The sequence below is a fragment of the Mirounga angustirostris genome, unplaced genomic scaffold, assembly GCF_029215605.1.
Source record: "Mirounga angustirostris isolate CCGP_5_RB_7025 unplaced genomic scaffold, mMirAng1.0.hap1 SCAF_4, whole genome shotgun sequence".
In the NCBI taxonomy this organism is placed as follows: domain Eukaryota; kingdom Metazoa; phylum Chordata; class Mammalia; order Carnivora; family Phocidae; genus Mirounga; species Mirounga angustirostris.
Window position 1 is genome coordinate 7746382 of NW_026991712.1, and position 24621 is coordinate 7771002.

Here is a 24621-nt window from a genome sequence, read left to right on the forward strand (position 1 = left end):
ACATCTCGAGCAGACAGGCTGCCTGCAGAAAGGAGGCTGCGCGCCAGGCTCAGGAAAAGGAGCGGGCCTTCCAGACGCGTGCTCCACGCATCTGAGACTTTCTGCACGACAGTCAGGACGGAAGGCGCTCACCTTCTCCAGGTGGCGTCAGGCTGCTGAATTCTGGCTGTACGACCCGGACTAGATCGAGCCGGGTGCCCCCAGCGGAGAGCATCCCGCTTCGGGGAAACACAGCAACCCTCGAAAGGGAGGCAGGCTGTAACCACCCCGACTGACAAACTAGTAAACTGAGCCCAAGGAAAGTTAAGTCGCTGCCCCAAATTAGTTAGTAAAGGGCAGAACTGGGACACGAACCCAGAAGTCTTGCACGTCCAGCCCAGTGGCTCCACGTCAGGTGAGACCAAGGATGCGCAGGCAGGTAGATTGGCTGGCTCCCGGCAGAAACGGGAAGACTCCCAATCCTGCGATCCGGATTCCAGGCCTCTCGTTAGCACCGTCCCAGGAGTGGCTCAAAAAGCGGAGCACTGGAACCCGCGGAACGGGATACGAAGCGCAGCCGCCGGACCGGAGCATGCGCACTAGACCGCCCAGCCTAGACGCGCTCGGCGCTGGGGGAGGGTCACCCGAGGCTGACGTACGCTACGCCGGCGTCAGCGCCCCGTGAAGAGGAGGGCGAAGGCTCCATCCGCCATGTTGAATGCCGCAGATTCGCCATAACCTCGCCGGCTCTTTTCTTAAAAAAATAAAAATAAAAAGCGAAGCATCAGCGGGGCGCCTCGCCTTCGCGGTCGGCGCGGGTGGAGCCCGGAAGAGCCCGAGGCTTTTTTTTCCTCCGCGGTGGGGGCGTTGCCATGGAGACGCGGGCGGCAGGTGAGCCGGGCTGGGGGTTGGGGTGGGGATGAGGTGGGGGTGGGGTGCGGCGCGGCGCGCGGGAACCCGCTTCGAGTTTGGAGTCGAGAGGAGGCGCGCGGGCCGCCGTGCGGCGGAGGGATCCGCGGCCCAGGGCGGAGAGCGGACGTAGCGGCGTCCTTCGACGGCACGTTCAGTCGCTGGCGGTATCCCGCCGCCTCGGGGTTTTATTTTAAAAAAGTCGACAGTGAGCGAGGGGAGACTGCGCGCGCGCGGGGCCGTTTCCAGGGCGACGGGCAGGGCCGGCCGCGCGCGTGCGACGGAGCGCAGGCGGCGTGGCCGGCGGGAGGTTCGAATCCCCGCCCGCCAACTCTGATCTGCGGTCCCGGCTTGGGGCCGCCTTCTTGCCCGGCCTCAGTTTCCTCCTCTGTGAAATGGGTAGCTCCTTTAGACTCATGTAGGGACGGGGTTCGACCGGGCTGCGGAAGGACGGCTTCGTGTCCTGCAGAAGGAGCCACAAACGCCGGGGAGTAACGGTGCTGCTGGTGGCTGTGAAACCTGCTGCGATGGCCTGTCGTTTGCCCTCCACCTGCCGCTCTGCTCCTTACCCTTTAAAGTTAAGCTCAGATCACCTCCTCCGGGCAGCCGCCTCTGGTTTCGCCGCCGAACCAGCCTCTCTGCTGACCGCCCCCGTAGGTGTTGGACTTTCCACTTAACACCTGGTCCGACACCCTCAACCCTGGGCTTGGGGTTCCTCCTGTGGTTAACAGCACCGTCCACACGCTGGCACTGGCCTCAGGCTGTTTTGCTGCTCCGTTCTCCCGGCGATGCGAATTTGTGTGTCATTTACTGAGGAGGGACAACGCTTCAGAGAGGTCGACTTCGTGCAGTTTCCCCACTTCCTCCGGTTTGGGATGAAACCCAGACTTGGCGGGCTTGGCTGTACTTCCTTCCCCTATTAGTGCTCGGCCCCGGGAAGTGCTCGGTATGCACTTGGGGGCGGAAGAATGAATGAACAGATCTCCTGGCTCTTCCAGTCCGGGTTCCTTGCAGAGCCCAGTGACCTTTCAGAAATGGCAGACTTAGTGGCAAGGGGCTTACCCTCCGCAGCTGCCCCTTTCAGCCTCCTCTTCCGAGCCTAGCGCTTCGGACTGAAGCGGCTGTAGTGAGTGTCCCCGGCCGAAGGCTGAAGAAGACGCCCAGAGCTGCTGTGTGCCGGCCGTGCGATGCCACTCACTCCACGGCCAGAGCCGTGCATGGCACCCCTCTCCATGCCAGGCGGCGGTCAGGAGCCCCCATCCCGCTGTTGTGTCCTGTCCTGGCGTGGTGGAGTGCGTGGCAGAGCGGACCCAGAGCCACAGCTGTGGGTCAGGACCCCTGAACTAGGGCCGCATGCTTTCTTGAGATAGTGACTTGCCCCATCTGCTGCCTTCCCCCTCCCAAGTAATCCCACTGCTGCTGATACACAAACCGCCCCCCTCACCTCTTTGGGAGTTAACAGTTTTAGAAAAGAAACCTGGGCATTTGTTGTAGTTTCCATTTCCAGCTGGAATTAACGAGAGATCAGGTTTTTTATTTTATTTATTTATTTTTATTTTTTTAAAGATTTTATTTATTTGACAGAGAGAGACACAGCGAGAGCAGGAACACAAGCAGGGGGAGTGGCAGAGGGAGAAGCAGGCTTCCCGCGGAGCAGGGAGCCCGATGCGGGGCTCGATCCCAGGACCCTGGGATCATGACCTGAGCCAAAGGCAGCCGCTTAACTGACTGAGCCACCCAGGCGCCCCGAGGTCAGGTTTTTAAAATGTATTATTGTCAACTCGTGATCAGCTCATTTCTGAAAAGAGTTGCCTGTTTTGCTTGGTTGGTAGGTTGATTTAGGGGAAGCAGTGTAATACATGATAGCAGGGTGGGGTTGCATAGGGTCTGTAGGGCCCGGGTGTTAGGTGGTTCGCTGACTGAGATGGCCATCACGGTAAATTAGAGATCAGTTACCACCGGGTAATTCTCAGCCTTCTCAGCCTTTCTCATTTACCTGGGAAAATGGCTCCTGTTCCTTTTCTCCCCTTGCCTTATAATTTACATCACAACTTCTTAAAGGTAGTTGTCCTTAAGTAGAATTAAATTTATGCCTAGGGCAAGGGCAGTCAAGAATTAGGTATATTGAAAAGACTCTCCTTAATTGCATTTCCTTTTATAGATAGTTTCATGCGTGCTGCCTCTGAAAACCTCCCCATCAAGCTGGGCCGATTTAATTATGTAGAAGGGACTGAGCCTAGAGTGAAGTTTTCTTTGTTCTCAGCTGTTTATCCTGTTAAAATTTCACTGTCTTTGAAATTTCTCAAGGGCAGGTGTCAACTTTAAGGGCTGGAACAATTGGGAGGGTGGAGAGAACACATGCTCTGGGTCCAGAGATCTGCCAATCACCAGATTCCTGTCCTGAGGGAAATCATGCAACTCTTGGAACTCCTGTGCCTTCCCTCCGCCTGCAAAAGGAAACCTAATCCTGTTCCCTGCTCAGGGCCTGGTGGCACTGGTATTTATCCCTTCCCGACCCAGACCTGATCTCTCCATCGTAAAGCCTAGTGCATTGTCATGGACTTGCAACTTGAAAACACTTGTGGTTGGAAAGGTGTGGTAGATTTGATTAATTTTTTAAAGGAAAAAAAAAAGGAATCCGGGAGTGAAGCAAATAGGCATATTAAACATTTATTACAGATTTGAAGTTGCCTCTCTTTTTTGTCAAGAAACAGAAAATATATAGATAATTGAGTTTGATTATAAAAAGATGATGCTTGGCATATTAATATAACAAGGATTTTAAATCTGGTAACAGACTTTTCTTTGTTATTTTAAATCATGTAACAAATGGAGCTGCAAAGTGTTGAAGTCTGGAAGCTGGCGCCTTTGTGCCCCCAGCCTGGGTCTGGGCTGACACAGGATGGGCAGGGTGGGGGACCTGGCTTCAGAGCAGCCCCTGGCTTTGCTGGGGCCCCTGGGGGCTGCGGGGACCCGCTCAGCCTTGGCACCTGGAAACGAGGACCAGCAGGCTTTGGGAGCAGCATTCTGGAACTGGGGCTCTTGGACATCCTGCAGTCCTGGAGGGCCTTGTAAGACAGTGCCATGGCTCTTTGGGGGCCCTTACTAGTACTGGTTTCCTTCTCTGTGTCAAATACTCTCTTTGCCTTTCTGTCACCAGATCTTTTCTAAAGGGGCCACCACCACTTCTCTGCCCCTCAGGACCTTTTCTTTTCCTTTTTTTTTTTTTTTTTCCACTGCCAAGCTGATTCCTGGGTTTACCCAGATGTTTGTGCCAAACTTTGTGCCAAGAGCTGGGAATGGAAGGTCAGATCTGACACACTGTTTCCTCCTAAGGCTCCGGCACTATCCCAGCAGTGGAAAACCCATTCCCTTAGGAGAAAGTGCCCGGTGCGCTGATGGAAGTGAGCCCCGGGAATTCGGGCCAGGGGATTCAAGGAGGGCTTCCTGAAGGAGGAGGTGCCTGAACTGGAACTTGCAGAGCGAGCAGAGGGGTCTGTGGTACTGAGGCCCAGGTGTGAGCCACCCACAGGTGTGTTTTGTGTGACCTGGGTGAGCGCTAGGGCCGGAGGCAGGGGTGGCGTGCTAGATGTCTGTGGGGATGGTCTTTCGAACAGCAGAAAGCTGTTGGGACTTTCTTAGGAAAACTTTGGGCCTGCCAGTTTGCCTCTGCAGCTAGCAGCTGCGTGAAGACAGTTTCTTTGAGGTGTAATGATAGACAGAGTGAAATACACAGACCGTGAATGTACAGTTTTACCACCCGTATTACCACACCCCGGCAGTGTGGAACTTTATCCTCACTCCGGAAAGTTCTCTCTTGCCGCTTCCCACCCAATTCCTGCCTCTCACCCCAAGCAACCACTGGTCTGAGTAATGTCAATAGATACTGCTTTTTGTAGAACATCATAGAATTCTTTGGTGTCTGGTTTCTTTCACTCAGCATAGAGGTTCTGAGATCCAGGGTTGTGTTTCTTTTATTTTCTAATAGCATTCCATTGTATGGATGTTTATATGATAAACATCTGAGCTTATTTCCAGTTTTTGGTTATTGTGAAGAAAGCTGCCATGACCATTCTTGTACAAGGTTTTTTGTAGACCTATATTTGCATTGCGTTTGGGTAGTGGAATGGCTGGGTTGTAGGACAGAGGTATATTTAACTTTTTTTTTTAAGCGTGAGAGAGCACGTGCTCTTTTGCACAAGCCTGGGAGGGGACTGGGGAGAGCCAGAGGGAGAGGGAGAAAGAATCTTAAGCAGGCTTCCCGCTCAGCCTGAGGAGGGGCTCCATCTCACCACACTGAAATCATGACCTGAGCTGAAATCAAAAGCCGGACGCTCAAGTGACTGAGCTACGCAGGCACCCCAACTTTTTAAGAAACTTCCAGATAGCCTCCTGGAATAGTTGTACTGTTTTGCACCTCTATCAGCCGCGTAGGAAAATTCCACTTGCTGCACATGCACTCCCACATCTGGCCTTGTCACTGTTTTTCCTTTGATCTAGTCTAGAGGGAATGCAGGAGCATCTCATTTAATTTGCATTTCTTTGATGATCAGCGATCCTGAGTACCTTTTCTTGGACTTCATCAGCCATTTGTATATCATCTTTGGAGAAATGTGGATTTAAATTTTTTGCCTATTTTAAACATTGGGTTGCTTGTCTTTTTAATTGTTGGCTTGTAGGAGTTCTGTATATAGTCTAAATATGAGTCTTTTTTCATATATATGTGTTGTGAGTATTTTCTCCCAGTCTTTGCTCGCTTATTAGTTTTCTTAATTTTATCTTTTGTTCAGAAGTTTATAATTTTCGTAAAGTCTGATTTACCATTATTTTTGCTTTTATAGGTAGTGTTTTTTGTATCCTCTTCTAAGAAATGTTCTACTTTAAGGTCACGACAGTATTCTCCTAGGTGTGTTTATATATTTATTTTTAAAGCTTTATACTTCTTGCTTTTAGGTTTGGATCTACTGCTATCTCAAATTAGGTTGTGTATGGTGTGAAGTAGGGAATCAGTGGAATAGACCAGAAAGCTCAGAGTTGGACCCACACATAATTTTCAACAAAAGGTCCAAGGTAATTCAATGCAGAAAGGAAAGTCTCTTCCAACAAATGAGTCTAGAAACATTGGACATCCACACGGAGGGTGGGTGCGGTGTGGGGATGAGAACCCTGTGGTTGGGAGCTTCTGGGGGCTCCGGGAATCTGTCCTGAGCAGAAGTGAGCCCTGCCCCAACATCCCTGCCCCAGGGCCACAGGCGGGGAACCAGGCTCAGGTAATGCAGGGTGTGGGGGCCCTAGAATGGAAGAAGCCGGTGGCAGTCCTGGTCCCGCTGTCTCAGGGCTGTGGGACCTTGGCGAGTCACGCGTCCCTGTTCCCTTGTATATAAATAGGGCTCCTGTTGTAGAGGGCCAGGAGAGGAGGCTTGGAAACACATCTGGTGCGTGGCAGGTTCCTTTCCTTTCTTCCACCATCGTCTCTCAAGCCTCACTTTCTTCCCCTGACCATCTTGTATGTTTCAGTAGTGTCTTTGAGAATTAAATGTATAATGAGAGGGATTTTGTAATAATACACAATAAAACATGAAATAGAGGCCTGACCCTCTACGAAAGCATGCAGTTGCTGGGGGAGTAAGCTAGGATCTGGTACTAATAACCGTCGTGTCTGCAGACCCGCTCAGTCAGGTGCTTCACATCTGTTATTTATTCTGCGCAAAAGCCCTGTGAAGTGGCCATATCATCTCTGCTTTGCAAACAAAGAAGCAGAAGGTCAGGTGTGGTGACAGGGAGCTCCGTGGTCACTCAGTGTGGGCACCAGCAACCCAGCACACATTGGGCCCGTGAGCCCTTAGAGAGGCTCCTTCTGGGCCCTCATTTGGGACCTTGCCTGGTTCCAGAACCTGGGCCTGGACCAGGCTGTAGGGAAAGGTCTGGGTCTGCTGCTGAGGCCTGGCGGCTGGGGGAGACCTGGGTCACCAGAGATAAAAGCAGCGTCTTCCTGCTACCGCCGACATGTATCTGGTCCTACTGTGTGCGCGAGGCCCTGGCTGAGGCCTGAACCTTCGACTGCTCACACCGTACTCCAGGAATGGTGCCCCCAGAAGTGGGCCTTGTGGGGGCCCCGGGAGTCCCGTTCTCACAGCCACAGAGAAGATGAAATCAATTAAAGAACGAGCAAAAGGTTTGAGAGAGATTGTACAGAGGAGCTGATACAAGTTTGCAGGATGCACGGGAAAAGATGCTCACCATCATTATCACTGGGGAGATGTAACTTAAAGCCACGACAAGATGTATTACACAGCCGCTAGAGTGGCAGAAACTACAATGACTGACGACACCCAGGGCGGGGAAGAGTGTGGAGCACCTAGAGCACTCACAGGTGGAGCCTGGGGAGGGAGTCAGGGTGGCACAGCCGCTTTGGAAAGCCTTGGGAGGTTTCTTACAACGTCAAACATATACTTACCATCTAACTCCGCAGGCCCACTCCTACGTAATTACCCAAGATACATGAAATGCGTGTCCGCGTGAAGACCTGTATGCACGTATTCGTGACCGCTCCATTTGTGGAAGCCATCCCAAATGCTCATCAGTGGATGAATCGCTAAACACGTTGTGGTGCGCAGCACGATGGAGTGTGGCTCCTCCGTAAAAGTGAATGAACTGCCAGTGAGGCAACAACATGGATTCTTCTGAAAAACGTGTTAAGTGAGGGGCGCCCGGCTGGCTCAGGCAGTAGAGCGTGCGACTCTTGATCTTGCGCGTTGTAGGTTCGAGCCCCGCGCTGGGCATTGAGATTACTTAATAATAAAATCTTAAAACGCCAAAACCAAACCAAACCACGATAAGTGAAAGAAGCCAGGCACAAAGACTACCCACTGCGAGTGTGTGGAGAAGTTCGAACCGTTGTGTGCTGTTGGCGGGAATCTAAGTGGCGGTCATTATGGAGACTGTATGGAGGTTCCTCCATACTATATGATCCAGCAGTTCTGGTTCTGTGTAACACCCAAAATAATTGAACTCAAGGACTCAGAGGTATTTGTATGCCGTGTTCCTACAGCGTTATTTGCAGTAGCATAAAGATGTCCATTGACAGGTGAATGGCTGAACAAAATGTGGTGCATTCACACCATGTATGTTATTCCTTCTTAAAAAGTTCTGACGTGTTCTGTGACTTGGATGAACCTTGAGCACCTTGTGCTAAGTGAATAAGGCAGGCACAGGAAGATAGATACCGAACAGTGTGATTGCACCTACGTGAGGGACGAAGGAGCAGCCAGATCGGTGGAGACGCTGTAGAGTGTTTGCCGGGGGCCCAGAGGAGGTCGGACTGGGAGTGATTCTTTCATGGGAATGGGGGTTCAGCTGGGGAAGATGAAGAGTTCTGGAGGCGGATGGCAGGGTGGCTGCATAGCAGTGGGAATGTGCTCAATGCCCCTGAACTGTACACTTAAAAATGGTTAAGTTGATAAATTGTTTATTGTAATACAATTGAAAACAAAAGACTGATCCAGTTTTCAGAACTTCTAGAAAAGGCAGACTGACAGGACCAGAAAATAGTCGGCAGTTCCAGGAGCCATCAGGCAGGGGCATGGACTGCAGGCTCGTGGGGGAACTCTGCTGTGTGTGTCAATCGTGGGGATGGTTCCATGACCACACACTTGTGCATCAACTCATGGAGTCGTGCAGTGGGGGGGGGGGGGGGGGGGGGGGGCGCAGGCAGCACTACAGATTGTACAGGGTAGAGTGAGGGGGACGGCGTCAAGGTTGCTGACGCCTGGGGTTGAGGGAGGGCCTCCCCAAAGCCTTAGGGTGACATCGGAGCCCTGACCAGGGTGGCGGGAGGGCAGAGGGCAGAGCAGGGGTAAAGGCAGGGAGGGAGGCACTAAGGAGCCCCACAGGGTGAGCAGCCTCCGCGCGCCCAGAGTCCCTCACTGACCCTCCACAGCCTCGTGCCCTCTGTGTCCAGGGCTGGGCCCGAGAACTGAGCCCAGACAGCCTTCACTGGCCCTGCCTGTCTGCTGCCTGAATCTGGGGCCCCCGTCCCCCTGCCCAGCCCCTGGGGTGGGGGGCCTGTGGGTGCCCTGGAAATGTAGGCCCTGGAGGATGGCACGGGCTGTGGAGTCCCGGAGACCGAGCTTGGAATTTTGGCCCCACCATGTGACAGTCCTCAGGGCTCCTTGGAGCCTGTTTCTGTTTCTGTACCATGGGAACTAAACGTCTGTCCGTTTATTCTCTGATAGGTGGACTCTGAGGCTGGTGCTCAAGTGGGTGCCTTCAGGGGGGCCCTGAGGGCTCACCGAGCAAGAGCAGGCTGAGCCGAGCACAGGGGCCCCAGGTGGCTGGGGAGAGATTCCCAGAGTCCCTGCTGGAGACCACCTGCCAGTGCCCGCAATCCCTGGGCCCTCTGCTTGCTGCCCGGCCACCGCCTTGGGCATGCGGTGGCAGGACCTGAACCTCACCTTGGCCGAGAGCTCCCGCTCCTACAGTCCCACGCACCGGGAGAGGTGCTGCACTGCCTCGCTGTCTTGGGGTCGGGGGACCGCAGCCCTCCTACTCTGGATCTTCCTGCTTTTCTGGCAGAGTCTAGAAGCGTCCATAGTTGCTCTCGTAACCCGACGGGTTGCCTGCCAGAGATTGCTGTTGGCCCGGAGTGGGGTTGCCCTCCATCCCTCCCTCTTTCTCTGCCTTTTCCTGCACTGCTGCCATCAATGGGGCAATTCCCTGCGGATGTTCCTGACCAGCTCCGGTGCCCGGTGCCTGCCTTATCTCCGTGGTTCCCAAACTGTGCCCGTGTGTGTGGTCTGAGCTGCTGAGAGGCAGGGTGTGACATGAGGGTCCTGTGGGTCAAGACTGGTCATGTTCCGGCTCGTTAGTTTCTGGACTGAGGACGTCCCAGGATGTGTCCCATGCCCTTCCCAGACCCCTCTCCCTTCTCTCCAAAGCCCTGGTGCCCGAGTTGAAGACATAATGCCGTTTGACCTGCTCCTAAATATTTCCAGTGTTTGTGTGCTCAAAACAAGGACATTCTCCCACATAACCAACCACCTTACGAAGGTCAAAGAGACAGGAACGTCAATGTAGCGCTATTCAGATTTCACCAATGGAAATTCAGTTTCAGCAGTTCCAATAATTTCATACGAAGCAGACGGAAGTCATGGCTCAAGCACTGCATTCGGTCATTGTGTCCCTTTACCCTTTGAACAGGGAGCGGTTCCTGTGTCTTTGTGTTCCACGACACTGAGTTTTGAAGAGTACGGACCCGTTATTTTGTAGAGCATCCCTCCCTCAGGCCTCATGCGGAGTTTCGTTGTGATCCCATTCGGATCCTGCGGTGTGGGTGCGAGCACCACAGACGTGGCGCCGACCCTCGGCCCTGCACGTTGGAGGGGGTCAGCTTCTCTCGAGGGACAGTTACTGTTTTTCTCCTTGGAAATTGTCTCACGATGAGATATTTTGGGACCGTGTCCCTGGCCCGCTCCTCTTCATTGCTCAGATTTTCTTCACCCCTCGTTTTAGCCTCCACTGATGACTCTTGTCAGACCCCATTAGCACTGAGGGTTGCCAGATGATGTGTCTTGCATGCCATCATTTCTTCTGCATTTATTAGGTGTCTTCTGTGTGAGTGAGAGCTTCCCGTTTTTTATAAATCTGTGGACTCATGAATTCTTTATTCATTGGTTTGTGATCCTTTATATTATTTAATTTGATGACCCAATTTCCCCATATTTGGCTAATCGAAGCCTCTTTGACGTGCCTCCTCGTTCTCTGAGAACTTCCCTGGTCTCTGTACAGCAAGGTATTCCCTCTCCAGCTCTGGAATCGGCTGTTTCTAGAGGAGAACGGGTTCAAGTGGAGCATGGTGTTGAGAGATGGAGATGCGGGACTAGGTGAGCCATGATGGCTGTTTCTCCTTAAGCACAGCGGGGAAATGGGTACCTGTGTGCATCTACCACACAGACGTGTAGAAAGTTCAGACATGGCCGACCCATGTCCGTATCTGCGGATCTTTTCAATTCCAGCCCAGCGGCGCCGGCATCTTCTCCACCCTTCCCTTTGCAGATCTGTAACTCCCTTCTCTGACCCAGAGAGACTGCCTCCCAGTACCCACAGCAAGTTACTTATTTGCTCAGTCCTAGGATCTACGAAAAATAGTTTGCAAATTGCTAACCTGTGTCTCTGGGAAAGAGGCCCACTAACTTGAGTTCAGTATTTAATCAGATCTCTGTGTCTCTTTGACCGGGGCCCGAGGGGGGTGCAAACACCAGCTTCCCAAGTGACCTGGCTTGCCCTCCCCCGCTCTTCCCTCCCATTTCAGTGCAGTTATGTTGCTCATTCTTCTTCTTCTTTTTTTTTTTTTTTAAGATTTTATTTATTTCACACAGAGCACAAGCGCGGTGGGGGGCGGGCAGGAGGCAGAGGGAGAGGGAGAAGCAGACTCCCCGCGGAGCAGAGTCTGCCATGGGGTTCGATCCCAGGACCCTGAGATCATGACCTGAGCCAAAGGCAGACGTTTAACTGACTGAGCCACCCAGGCACCCCTGTGTTGCTCAGTTAAAGTCCAGTTCTGTACATTTGTGTTTTTTTTTGTATTTCACTTTAGGGATTATCCCTATACTTGCTTATTTATTATTTTTCTACTTTAAGTGCGTGAAAGTTTGGGTTGAGTGTATTTCTTGTATTTCAGTGAAAGGCCTGACTTTTGCTTCTTTTTTTGTGGGGATGTAGACCCAGGGAGAGAGGACCCGAGGGTGTAAGTGTCCAGGAAGGAGCAGAATTCCCCTAGAAGCCGTGCGGTTGAAGTGGGACGTCCCCTTGCTGGGGGGGGGGGGGGTGCCCTGCGCACATCTGGACCTTGTTCTCTCTCACGGAGCATCTCACTTCCAGGCCCTTTGTCTGGGTCTGCTTTCTCTTCAAACCACTGTTCCGAATGCTGTGTTTAGTCCCATTTTGCAGAGTTGGAGAACCAGAGCAGTGAAGCGCTTTCCCCCTACGGGGGGCTGGCCAGTGGCCCCCACCCAGAGCTCATCGGGTGTCTCCCCAGCAGGAGGTCTTGACTTGTTTTGCTAGGAAGCGAGAGTGAGGGATGACTTGGGTAACATCCTCAGGGCCTCGGAGTGAGCACTCTGGAAACGCTCTAGTCCTCACAACAAAGGAAATCGGCAGCATTTCTCTGTTTATAAGTAAATATCTTTATTAGCCTGCAGCATTGATCCTTTTAAGCTTTTAACTGTATCTTGAATGAAATGAAATTGATGTTTTTAGAGCATACAGTCTATTAGGGGAGACAGAGGTTAAACAAACACACCATTAAATACACGATTACACGTTGTGGTAATTGCTGCTAAAGTGAATACAGGGAGGGCAAGACAGAGTAACCGATAACTCAGTTATAGTGAAGGGGTTTAAGAAAAGGCTGTCTGAGAAAGTGAGGTTGGAGCTGAGACTCGAAGAAAGGTGCCCGATCTAAAACAAGTCTGCTAACCAGACTGCAGGCGCCTGCCAGCCCTACCCACTTCGTAGAATTTCAGGCTTGTGGCTCTCGACCAGCTCCTGGAGGCCTGAGTTCTCCTTTGCCCTTTATCGCCCCCTAGGGGACATGTGTGTGTATAGACCTGCGGCAGGTGGTTTAAGAGATACGGGGCCTGTCGGGCGCCAGGACTGGCCTGGCCTTAGCCAAGCTTGGGGACCCACCAGGTGTGGCTGAACGACTGGGCTGCCAGGCTTGCAGGGGAGAAGACCTCCGGGACCCCTGGTTAGCCTGTTCAGATAAGGCCAAGGGGCTGGCCTTGCCAGGGTCACCCTGAGGCTGCACTAGCTGGAGCCAGGGCAGGGAGAAAGGGCAGTTGCCTGACCTCTGAAGTTCCCAGCTGTGTAAACATAAATGGTAGCTGTTCAGACACTGAAGGTGAGGGTCTGATAGGGCTGTCTGTCCCGTCTGGACACTGGCCAGGAGGCCGGGTTTAGGCCCCTCTCTGTCCTTTCCAAGGCCATAGTATGAAATTAGTCCACAAATAAAACCACAGTCACTTTAAATTATTTCATGAACAAAGTGGGAGGGTCTGTATCTTACTCATTTCTAAATGTGCCCAGCATAATGTGTGACGTATATTAGGCACTTAGTAAATGTTGTATTATGAAGCTAATGAACATCGGTTAAAAATTACTTCTTTCCCTAATAGCCCAGGCATTTGGAGAATATACCTAATACTTATTTCACATCTTAGTTACTAGGAAGAGTGGGCCAGATCATTCTGTTAGGCTGGGGTGGGTGGCTGGTGGGGTTTGGAGAATTCTTTCCCCCGCGGCTCTTCCTGCTTAATTTAAAGCTCTGTTCTGGAATTAGAAAAAAACTTCGACACATCTGGATATTAGAAGGCAGTTCTTTCTCCTAGAATTAGTTTTCAAGTTCGGACTACTTTATCACTGAGACCTGTCTCGGGCTTTCATAATAAGTAGAGCAGACATTTACAATTTGAAGTTGAATTTGCATGTTTCCCATATCTGCCTTCCGTTCCTGCCCAAGCTTTTATTTTATTTGGTCTCTTTTGATTATGACCTCAGGAGCCTGGAGCAGACAGGTGGCTTCTAAGCCCATGACAGTAATAAATGAAAACATCCCTCTGTCTTCTGCCTCTCCCATAACAGTGTGGAACAGGGACTCTTGTCGACATGGTCTAAATTTCCTAATTCCTTGTGTTGGTTTTCCTAACTCGGTGGGTCCCAAAGATGTTGGGGTGGTGGGGGCCCTCTCCGGTCCTGCTGGATGTGGGGGAGTGGAATCCGCATGCCATGTGTCTCTCATCTGCAGTGGAAAAGTTGCCTGGGGTTCTGGAAACAAAGTGAATACTAGATTTGCGTCTAGTGCAGACTTCGGTATGCTGTAAGTGGAAACCGTACACCGGATTTCGAAGACTTGGTACAAAAAGAAAAAAAAAAGAATGAAATTTCTCATGGATCTTTTACAAATGGATTATAAGTGAAATGGTAATATTTTGGATAACCTGGATTACAGAAGACATGTTGTTAAAATTGATTTTACTTGTTTCTTTTTGTTTTAATATGGCTGCTAGAGAATTTGAAATCACACCAGTGCTGTTTCTGTAGGACAGCAGATGCTTGGAGGGGGTCTCTTGAGCGTTGGTGGCTGAGTGGCAGTCCCTCCAGAGCTTCTCCTTGAGCAGGAACAGCCCGGGAAATGCTGCTCTGTGCTTCTCTCCCCTCCTGGCCCCTCGCACCCCTGCTTTATATGGGCAAGTACGCATCACACGTGCATTGAATTGAAGCCTTGCCCAGGCAGGAGAAGGGGTGAGCCAGAATCAGCCTTTCTAAGGGCTTTATTTTTGCCCGGGTTACCAGGGATGGGGTGTGAGTAGGCTGCAGAAATGGGGACCGGGCAGGTGGCATCTTCACTAATGGGTGCCAGGCAGCGCACTTCGGGCGATGCTAGAAGAAACTGCGTTCATCTTTAAAATAACCTGGGAAGCAGAGTGAAGAAACAAGGGCGGGACAGGTCTAATCAGAAAACAGTCCCGGTCATTAAACAATGGTTACAGTCCCGGTCATTAAACAATGGCTACAGTGACCCGGCGGCATCTCCTGATCCCTGGGGCTCTGGCTCTTCCTTCCCCTGCGGGCTTGGGGTGCAGCAGGGAAGACACTGGGTAGAATCTGAGCTCCTGCTGGAGAGGGAGGAGGCTGAGGGATCCCCCCCAAGTTGTCTCTCCACAGCTGGGTCCACACTCCTCTTACGGGATCTGTATCCCCAGCTCCTGCTGCCCAGGCACCCCCTATCTCCCCGTCCCCCGCCAAGTGCCAGCCTGTCTCAGACTCCGGAAGTGTGAGTTCTGGCCTCTCTCCTTCCTTCCCTTGTTTGCCCACCTTCTTCCCCCCTTCCTTGTGGTGGCTTTCTCTTCTCAGAGCCTTGGGTTCTATTCGTTGTCTTCATTCATGCTGGATGGTTTCTGTCCATCCCTCAGAGAACTTCTGAGTCGCCTGCATCTTTTCTTTTCCTAAGGGAAGCATGTGTGTGCGCGCATCTGTGTTACACGTGTACATGTGTGTAACACGTGTGTGCACATGCATGCATAGCGTGCGTCTGTCATGCATCTAATATGTGTACCTGCGTGTACATGTTATGCACACAGGTGCATTTGTGTGCGTGCGTGCGTGTGTATATGTATGTAGGCCCCGTACTGGCTTCTTTAGCAGATAGGGCCAGTGGTAGGCGGGGAGGACCAAGCACATGGTCGGTAGCTTTAGCCAACCAGCCCGACTGCCCTGGATTTCAGAGTCCGTTCTATTCTGCATTTACGCCATGTTTAGCTTTCTGCAAAGCCCTTTTCCCACTGTTTCCCCCATGACCACCTCCCCCCACCCCATATTGTCCTCATGAGGTCAGCAGGCAGCTTTGATGGTTTCCTCTTCTCGCTGAGTGCCTGCAGGTTTGGGAAGGGAAAGGTTGCCCCAGTCACTCTGAAGCTGCGGTGTGGGCGGGGTTTGAACCCAGAGTTTGGGACCTGCAGACCTTTCTTTCCCTTCAGAAGTGAGATAAAAGGCTTGTCAGACACACAAAGGAGCCAAAATCAAGCAGCACAACAAAAAAACCAAACACTGGGAAGTCAGAGGCCTAGTGCTGGTGGCCGTGGACATTGCCGTCTCCCTCAAATGTCCTATAAAACGGTGCAAGATTTCGCACACTTTGTGTTTAACGTGGAAATGATCCCAGAGATGCGGTCACCTTGGAGGCATTTTGTGGGAGTTCCAGAGCCACCTCGGTCCTTTGCACAGGAGGCTCCCCACATCCTCCGATCTTCGCACAGATCTGCTGGGGTGGAGAGCTAGAGAAGTGGGTGATGGGGCTGGTTCCTGTTCACATAATTTGTGGTGCTTTCCCGAGGAAGGGGCCCAGCTCTTCACTTAGGATTATGTTAAATGCAAGTATACTCCGTTTCCTGAGGCTCGCACTCGGAGAGTGCTTAAAAATAGCTTAAAAAAATTATGCCAAGTTTCAACGTGGAAGAAATGTGTACGCATAAAATTATAATGCAACTGTTGGCCCAGCGTTAATTATAGCTGATCCTGAGCATTTCGCATTTTATTTTGTTAATCCAGTTTCAGCAAAGGAATACCCATGGGATTTCTCCCTCCCATTTAATAAAAACGTTAAGTTTGTGAGTTAAAGAAGCTGGTGTGTTCATCAGCATTTTAGGAGATGCATGATAATACCACAAATTCGGGTGTGCACTTACTGGAGCTTCCGCCCACCGATCCTTGGAGCTGGGAGGGCACCTTGGAGATGGGGGGGCAGGAGGGCAGGTGCCCGTTGGGCCCGCAGGCCATAGTGGAGGCGGGTGTTGGGTGGGCCTGTCTCCACCCCCTTACTTGGGCCCAGGAGGCTCTGTCTGTCTCTCTACACATTAACCTCTGGGTGAGGCTTGAAGACCAGGTTTCACATTAAGCCATCTGAAGGCCACTTCTGTTTTGGACCAATAGAGATTCAGACACTTACACAGAATCTGCCATATTGGAGGTGGGAGGCAGTTAGGGGTTGGTGTCCCCGGGCCCTGACTCCTGGCCCAGGCTGATGCCCTTCCCACCGTTTGTTGGACTGTGCCTTTGAGGTGTTCTCCCTGAGCTGGGCTTGTATGGCCCCCCATAGCAGCCGAGGAACAAGCACATGAGACCGAGCACCCACAGGAGCCAGGGACACGGCTACTTGGGCAGAGGTGGGTTCACGTCTAGGTCTGGGCTTCATGGCTGCCCTCGCTCTCACCTCATGTGTCATTCATCTACTTTTTTTCCTTTAAAATTTGCTGTTTCCATTTTTTAAGTTGACATATAGCATACACGTAGAAGAGTGTGTATAGAATAGAGAAACAGCTCCACGGGTGTTCACAAACAGAATTCCTTGTGGATCCAAACAGAGCCCCGCCACACCTGAGAAGCCCTCGAACCCAGCACCCTGCCCAAGGGTAGGTAGCCCCATCCTGGCTCAGACAGTGCAAGAGGTATCATTTCGCTTTTGTACTTGGTGGGAATGGATGCGCGCCTGTCCTCTGAGTCAGGCTTCTTTGGCTCAGCATCATTTCTTTCACACAGAAATACGGCTATAAGTAGGAAAGCACCGTTAAGACCTGAAAATAACTTTTATGCAGGTTGCGGGTTGGCCCGGAAGTGGCTGTTTGAGACGAGGACGGGGTCCATGGTTGGAGCTGGGTCTGATTCACCTGCTGGGCTGGCCAGGGCTGGGCTGCCAGGACGGATCCTCTCCCCACTTGAAAAGCAGCAGTAAGTGTCACGTGGTGACTCAGTTAGGATGGGCACCGGGCCTGGGCTGTGTGGGGGCGTGTGCCCTGCTTCTGCTGTCGCCCCATGCTGCATGACTGGGCAGTCTCCTCCCTGGGCTCAGCCTACTCATCTAAAGTGGGGATAGCTTCGGGGCGCCTGGGTGGCTCAGTCGGTGAAACGTCTGCCTTCGGCTCAGGTCACGATCTCAGGGTCCTGGGATCCAGCCCCGCATCGGGCTCCCGGCTCAGCTGGGAGTCTGCTTCTCCCACCCCCTGCTCTTGCGCTCGTGTGCTCTCTCTCCCTCTCAAATAAGTAAAATATTAAAAAAAAATAAAGTGGGGATAGCAGTCCCTCCCCCACTGGATTAATGTGAAGGTTAAGTGGGTGACGGGCAAACTGTGGTGCCTGCCAGAATTAGGGATCAGTAAATGTTAGCCACATTTTCACTGTGGTCCACTTCTTCCATCCCGGGAATGGAGGCTGCAGTGCCCTGATCGACCACCAGAGGGTGCCGCTAGCACGTGTATGGCGCCCGCTCATTTCCTGCCTGTTGGTAACAACCCCTGTTTTTGTTTTCCTTTTTTTGTTGTTGTTTTTGTTTTTTTCCTAAAAAAAGCTCTTTGTCCTGTATGTGGTGGTTCTCTGTTCCCTCGTTCTAGACCTGTTGCCAGGCCGTGCAGTGGGCATCTTACTACGAGTGTGGTCCCAGGGAGGGGGTCGCAGCCGCGTCTGGCGCTCTCATTTCCCAGCTTACTGCTCCCTGGAATGAATTGCAGTAGTAAATTATTAACACACGCAGAGAGCGAAGTCCCCCTTTTGGTGTAGCTCGTCTTCTTAGTTGTAATTAATCGTTAGAAAGGTCTCTCGGGGCGCCTGGGTGGCTCAGTTGGTTAAGCGACTGCCTTCGGCTCAGGTCATGATCCTGGAGTTCCTGGATCGAGCCCCGCATCGGGCTCCCTGCTCGGCAGGGAGCCTGCTTCTCCCTCTGACCCTCCCCCCTCTCATGCTCTCTCTCTCTCTCATTCTCTTTCTCAAATAAATAAATAAAATCTTTAAAAAAATAAAAAATAAAAAAATAAAAAAAAGAAAGGTCTCTCTGTGATGTGGGCTATGGGCTGGGGACCCGGGCTTGTGTTCCTTGCAGTGACCTGATGTCCTGTCACAGGAAGTAAACACGTCTGTCCCAGCACAGTGTTGGCCACCAGGCGGGCGGCCCATTGCAAGGTCTTGGTCAAGTTTTGACTTTGTGATTTATCTGGCTGGGCTCCTTGGCAGCTGGCTAACTTCCTTGAGCCCTAGCTTTCTCCTCCATAAACTGGGGATGACGATGGTGGTGGTGGTGGTTGGGTGGCACTTAGCTCCTTCTCCGATCAGCGGGGAGGATCAAGTGCCATCACAGACGTGAAGGTCTGTGTGAGCAAAGGAGGCAGTGTCATACTGTTCTGCTGCTGGGGAGGGCAGGGGAGGTGGTGGCTGTCACTCGAGGCCATGAGGTTTTGATGCCTCCCCTTCCCGTGGCTGACACGTGGGAATTTTCTAGAACATCCAGCTCTGGGAGCTCCGGTGCCTTTTCCTGTCCGGCCTCCCCGATCCCGGGCCCCCTGTGCACCTGGCCCACCCATTTGTAGTTCTGGAATCTGGCACCTCAAGCCTCGGCTGTCCCCACCCACCAGGCATGTCGTTGTGGTGGGCATAACTTGACACATTCTTGTGTCAAGAATGCCTTTTCCTTATCGATTCTCAATCTAAATCTATCTTGCTCTACTGGTTAAATCGATTTCCTTCCCACCCGCCCTTCTTTCTTCTTTTTTAGTTTCTGAATACTGTTCAGTCTTTTTTTTTTTTTTAAGATTTTACTGATTTATTTATTTTAGAGAGCGAGTGTATATGGGAGCCCCGGGGGAGAGTCAGAGGGAGAGAGAGAATCTTAAGCAGACTCAGCACTGAGCACAGACCCCGATGTGGGGCTGGATCCCATGGCCCTGAGATCAAGACCTGAGTTGGACGCTTAACCGACCCAGGCGCCCCTGAACACTATGCACTTTCAGTTGTCAAGCTAACGTTCCATTAGAGAATGGCAGAGAGGCATAAGGCATAATGTCCCCAGCCACCCTTGTCCCCCCAGTCAGATGTCTAATCACCTCCGGGAGAAACACCAAAACACCATCAGACATGGGAAACGTTTGTCCTGTGTCCAGAATTCGTGTCTCCTGCTCAATGTTGGCAGCTGTGGCCTCCCTTCTTCTTCCAGCCGGTGTTCGGCCCAGGCTGCCTGGGGTCAATGTCTTCCTTCCCCAAAGGGAGACCTTATTTTGTTCCTTACTCTCTCTCTATTTCTAATATCAGTTTGGGGGGGGGGCGGTTAAAAATCTCCTTTCTTTCTTGGATTACACATGTAATCACGACTGTGGAAGATCTGAAGAACTCTGAGTCAGAGAAGTAAAAAGACCTGGCCTGCATAATCTGCCCGCCCAGAGCCAGTCCCTGTTGCTGGGTTGTTGCTGTTGGGGCTGGATGGTGAAGAAAGGAGTCTGGAGCCTGCACTCCGTGTCCTCAGCCCCGGCTCCCTGGCTTTCCCCTGCAGGCTAACAGCAGGCCCCAGTCACCCAGATGGAAAACCTTTTCTCCAGAGTTCCCACTTGGAAGCCCTCAGGACCATTTCAGCCGCAGACTTGATTTGTGCGGCAGGCTTCTGTGGTGGGTTTCGGGGGACCATGGTGGCTGCCCACCTCCCGGATGCGTGCCAGTGTGCCCCCCTGCCTTGAATTTGTTCTCCCCCTCTTTACTCTCACGGTATTTCAAGGGTTGGGTTCTGCCCCCACTGGCTGGCCAACCTCTGCTCCTTTTTTGTGGAAGCTTCCTTTGGCCTCCAGCTGTGCCACCACCTCCTGGGCCAGGTCCCCGTCCCTCCCCCGAGCAGTCTTCCCCAGTTGCCTCAGCCGTGGGATTTCTGCGTTTTCCCTGTGCTCTCCTGTGGCGTGTGGTAGGTATGTTCCTGTGTACACACACAACCACACGCATGCATGTACAGTCTGTGTTTCTTCCCAATTTGTAAGTTTCTTGTGCATCGACCAGGTGGCTTTGGAACCACGTAGGCCCGAGTTTGATCGTCTTGTACCAGTTTTGGCATCCTCATCTGTAACATGGGATGATGATATCTTTGTGGCTGACTTACGTAGCAGAGCCACTTTGTACAGCTGTGCAGGTTGCACACTGCACCAGGGCACCACATCTAAGGGGACTCATTCACTCCATAGATGTGACAGTTCTCTGCAAGTGGTAGTAAAGTGTCTTATTCCAAGAAAATCAGGATATTGTGACCAGTTTCTGACAGGGGGAGCTAGTGTCTTGAGGAAGGGGTGCGTTTCCCGCTCTCTTGAGGAGGTATCTTATACGTTAGCCGCAGCCCTGCTTGTCAGGATTAAACGTGATGGGGTGTGAAAAGTGCCTGGTACTCAGAAAACGTCTGTCTTCTCTTTCTGGAAAGCAGGGTTTCAAGTGCTGTCATTGAAGTAAGACTGAAAGTGGGGCCCCCAGCCCCAGAGTGCGTTGGGGGTGCCGGGAGGGGAAGTGGGGCCTTCCGGGACAAGACCAGGGGTCGGGAGTCAGGCTTTCCCGGGTTCACGCCCACCCTCCCCAGCCCTGGGACCGAGCTGCGCTTTCATGGGAATCTGGAAGCCTTACCCAGCCTCACTGATTCAGAGGCTCACACTATAGCGTCCCTAAAATCAGGAGGTGTCCTACAATCTGTGTGATAAACCAGTGTGTCTTAGTTTATTTGGCAGCATTTTTATCTTTTTGAATGGTATGTAAAATATCAGTGTCTCTTAAAATAGATGTCTTAGATGAGGAAATACAATAATAAAACCTGTTTCTTAGATTGCTGTGAAGATGTAGTGCGCCCAGCATGAGCCTGGCATGGTGCCCGCTCACGGTGAGGGTGTAATTGATTGGAGCTTCCTGCTCTTCTACTTCTTTGCCTTCGAATTCCCTGTGCTTTGGTTACAGCAAGTTCTCAGTAATTGTGGTGATGACGATGATGATGTATGTAGCATATCCACAGCTGGTTGAAGGCTCTGTACAATAAACTAAATGGAAAATAATGTTTTGTCCTAACCCAAGCCTCTTTTCCTGAAGATGAAAGAAAAAGGTATTTTAAGTTGTACTGAGCTGCACAATGAGACTTTTTTCATTACATTGGATATGACAACAATCTGGCTTTATGTTGTTAAAATATTTCCACTCCCATTGGGAAGCTGCCAGCTCTTATGAATTTAATAACTTAAGGGCAAGTGAAAAACAAGAAAACAAAAATATTTAACTCTGAAAGAATTTGCCACCCTAGTCTTTTCATAAGATAGATAATTTAATGGGATCTGAGCTTTTGGCTGTTGGACTCTCTTTCTTTAAAGTTAATCAATCCAAGTAAAAGATAGTTATAAAGCAGGGAGGATGATTTATACTAATCAAGGAGAGGAAGGAGGAGAGTTTTTTAAACTCAGGCTTTTAAATAGAGTAATCCAATAGTCTAGTAATGTAGCATTTTGTCTTCTTGTGGGTATTGATAAATGTTTCAGCATGTTTGTCGTCACTCAATTCATCTAACATTTATTGAGTGCCTACTGTGTCCCCAGCAGTAGCATTACTTAGGGGAAGATGGATGGCGCTGGGCTGGACGGGACTCTGGCTGCAGGTGATTGAGCGCATGTGGTGTGGGAGGTACTTGACAGAGACTTGGGGTGCCAGCCCTTCAGAGCCCTCATCACCCCACCGCCTCCCAGAGGTGGTGGGCACAGGGACCACGACCGACCCGTAGCTATCCGTGGAGCCGCCTCACTCCACCCTTCCGAGCCCTGTGTTCCTCCATTCCTCGTAGGGTGTTTGGGATTGGATGGGGTCGTGGATTCACCAAGTAGGATATGTGCTGCCTCTCAGATTCGGTGTCCTTTCCAGAGGATCCACCCTGGTAGCCATTGGTATGTCTTATTTGCCACAGTTTTGTTTTGTTTTGTTTTGTTTTAATTTTGTATTTGAATTAACTCACAGGAACTACAGAGAGGTCTCATGTACCCTTTACCTGATTTACTCCAGTGGTTACATTTGTTTTTGTTTTTGTAAAATACACATACCATGAAATTTACCATTTTGACCATTTTTTAGTGGCATTAAGCACATTTACTGTGTTGGGCAGCCGTCAGCACCATGCATCTCCAGAACTTTTTCATCGTCTCAACCCAGTGGTTACATCTCATGTAACTATTGCACAATATCCAAAGCAAGAGATCGATTTGGTACGTACGACGTGCGTGCCTAGTTCTAGTCCATTTTTATCATGTGTGTGGAGGCGTGTAGCTGCCCTGTGGTCAAGATGCAGAACTGTTTGTGGACGTTTTGCCAGTTTGAGTGAGGAGTAGAAATGTTACCCTTTCTACCCCCTTTAGCCTCCGTCTATGACACAAGTGTAAACGTTTCTTCCGCAGACATTGAGAAACACATCGGGCAGACTTACTGTTTTTGCTTCAACTGTCAAAAATAATTTAGAAAACTAAAAGGAAAAGGAAAATCTGATGTATTTACCCATAGTTTTACATTTTCCTTTGTACTTTTTCCACTTTTGATGTCCCAAGATGCATTGTTGTTTCATTTCCTTTCTATTTAGAGAACTTCCTTTAGCTGTTCTTTGAGGTTGAGTCTGCTGGGCAACAAGTTTTTTTTAGTTTTCCTTGCTCTGGGAATGCCAAGGTCCCCCCTTTATTTCTGGGCTGTTTGTGCTGGATGTAGAGATCTAGGGGAGCAGTTGCTTCCTTACCACTCTCGAACAACACGCCATTTCCTTGTGGCCCTCATCGCGTCTGATGGGGGTCCTCTGGGCTCGAATGGCTTCTCCCACAGCAGCTTGTCCCCGGCTTTCTTTGGGTCTAGTTTTCAGACTTTTGGTGATAATGGGCCTTGGCACAGTTCTCTCTGGGTTCATCGTGTTGGGGGTTTGCTGACCTTCTAGAATATGGGGGTTTGTGTCTTTTGCCAGATTTGGGAAGTTTTCAGCCATTATTTCTTTGAATGCTTTTCCAGCCCCGCTGTCTTTCTCCCGTCCTGGGACACTGACCACACACACGTTAGATCTTTTGTCATAGTCCCACACGTCCCTGAGACCCTGTTCAGTTTTTTTTTTTCCAGTCTGTTTTCCCTGCTGTTCAGATTGTGTGCTTTTTCTTGTTCCATCCTCAAGGTCACTGATTCTTTCCTCTGTCTTTTCCATTCTGTTTGGAGCCTATCCGTTGAGTTTTTGTGATTGTATTTTTCTGTTCTCAAATCTCCATTTGTTTTTTCCTTATATTTTCCCTTACTTTGCTGAAGACGTTCTGCTTTTGCATTTGTTACAAGCCTGTTCGTACTTGCTCATTAAATTGTTTTTGTGATGGCTGCCTTAAAATCTTTGTCAGATAATTCTGATATCTGTATCATCTAGTGTGGGTGTCATGACTGTTCCTTGTCATTCAACTTGAGATTTTCCTGATTCTTGAAAAATTATGAGGAATGATTTTTGATCAAATCCTGGGCATCTTCGGTGTTACGAGAGTCTGGATCTTATTTAAATCTTCTGTTCCAGCAGACTCCTCTGACACTGCCCTGGTGGAGAAGTGGGGTACGGCCTTGTCACCGCCAGGGAGGGCAGAAGTCTAGGCTCCCTTCTCGGCCTCTGCGGATGCCCGGGAGAAGGTGCTCCCCAGTGCTACTGGGCAGGATGGGGGTTCAGGCTCCCCACGGGACCCCTGCGATACCAGCCCTGACTAGGAAGGCCGGGAGTGCCTCCATCCTGCTCCCCGGTAGCCTACAGTGCACCGTGGTAAGGAGGTACAGAAAGTCCTGACCCTGCGCTGGGCCTCCTCTGACGCCGGCCCAGGCGGCATGGGAAGGGTGTTTCGTTAACGCGGGGTCAGGTGGAAGTCCTGGCTTCCGGCACTGCAAAGGCCAGCAGGGTTGGGGGGTGGGCCGCAGCATGGTTAGGGGCTTCTGCTCTCGTGGGGCAGCTCTCCTGCTGAGCTCAGTGCTGGGAGCAGGATCCCGGGGAGGTGGAGGGAGCGTGGAGGGGCCAGGGCACTAGGGCCCCTGAGGGGAGGGAAAGGGTGGGTGCGCTCGAGGTTTCTCTGTCTCCCTGTCTCCCTGGGATGCATGGCAAAAGGTCTGGAAGGATGCACACCAAACTGCTCAGTGATGCCCTTGTTCTGAAGGGGATGATAAGGGAGCCGTCTCTATTCTGTGGGGTTTTGTGTTACTTAGCTGTTTTACAATGAGCACGTATTCCTACTGTAACTTCTGTCATAAATAATGACAATCATAAGAAGAAGCTCTGTTATAGGAACAGGAGACCCGGAATGCCCAAATCCTATCTTGCTCTTGTCATCCCACCTTGGCCTCCCAGAAGAGGTGGACTTAGAAAGAACAGCAGAG

At 51.1% G+C, this 24621-nt stretch overlaps 1 protein-coding gene across 4 annotated transcripts in view; it reads left to right on the forward strand.

The window, feature by feature from the left end:
• ZFAT (zinc finger and AT-hook domain containing) overlaps positions 1 to 24621 on the forward strand; it is a 213264-nt gene that overhangs the window by 3598 nt on the left and 185045 nt on the right. Inside the window, exon 1 of one of the 4 annotated variants that reach the window (XM_064587838.1) lies at positions 103 to 870. The exons of the other annotated variants lie outside the window; for them this stretch is intronic. Coding sequence (XP_064443908.1) covers positions 852 to 870 — 19 coding nt within the window. The 5' untranslated portion in view covers positions 103 to 851. Of the gene's footprint in view, positions 1 to 102; positions 871 to 24621 lie in introns of those variants that run through there. 4 annotated transcript variants of the gene reach the window in all.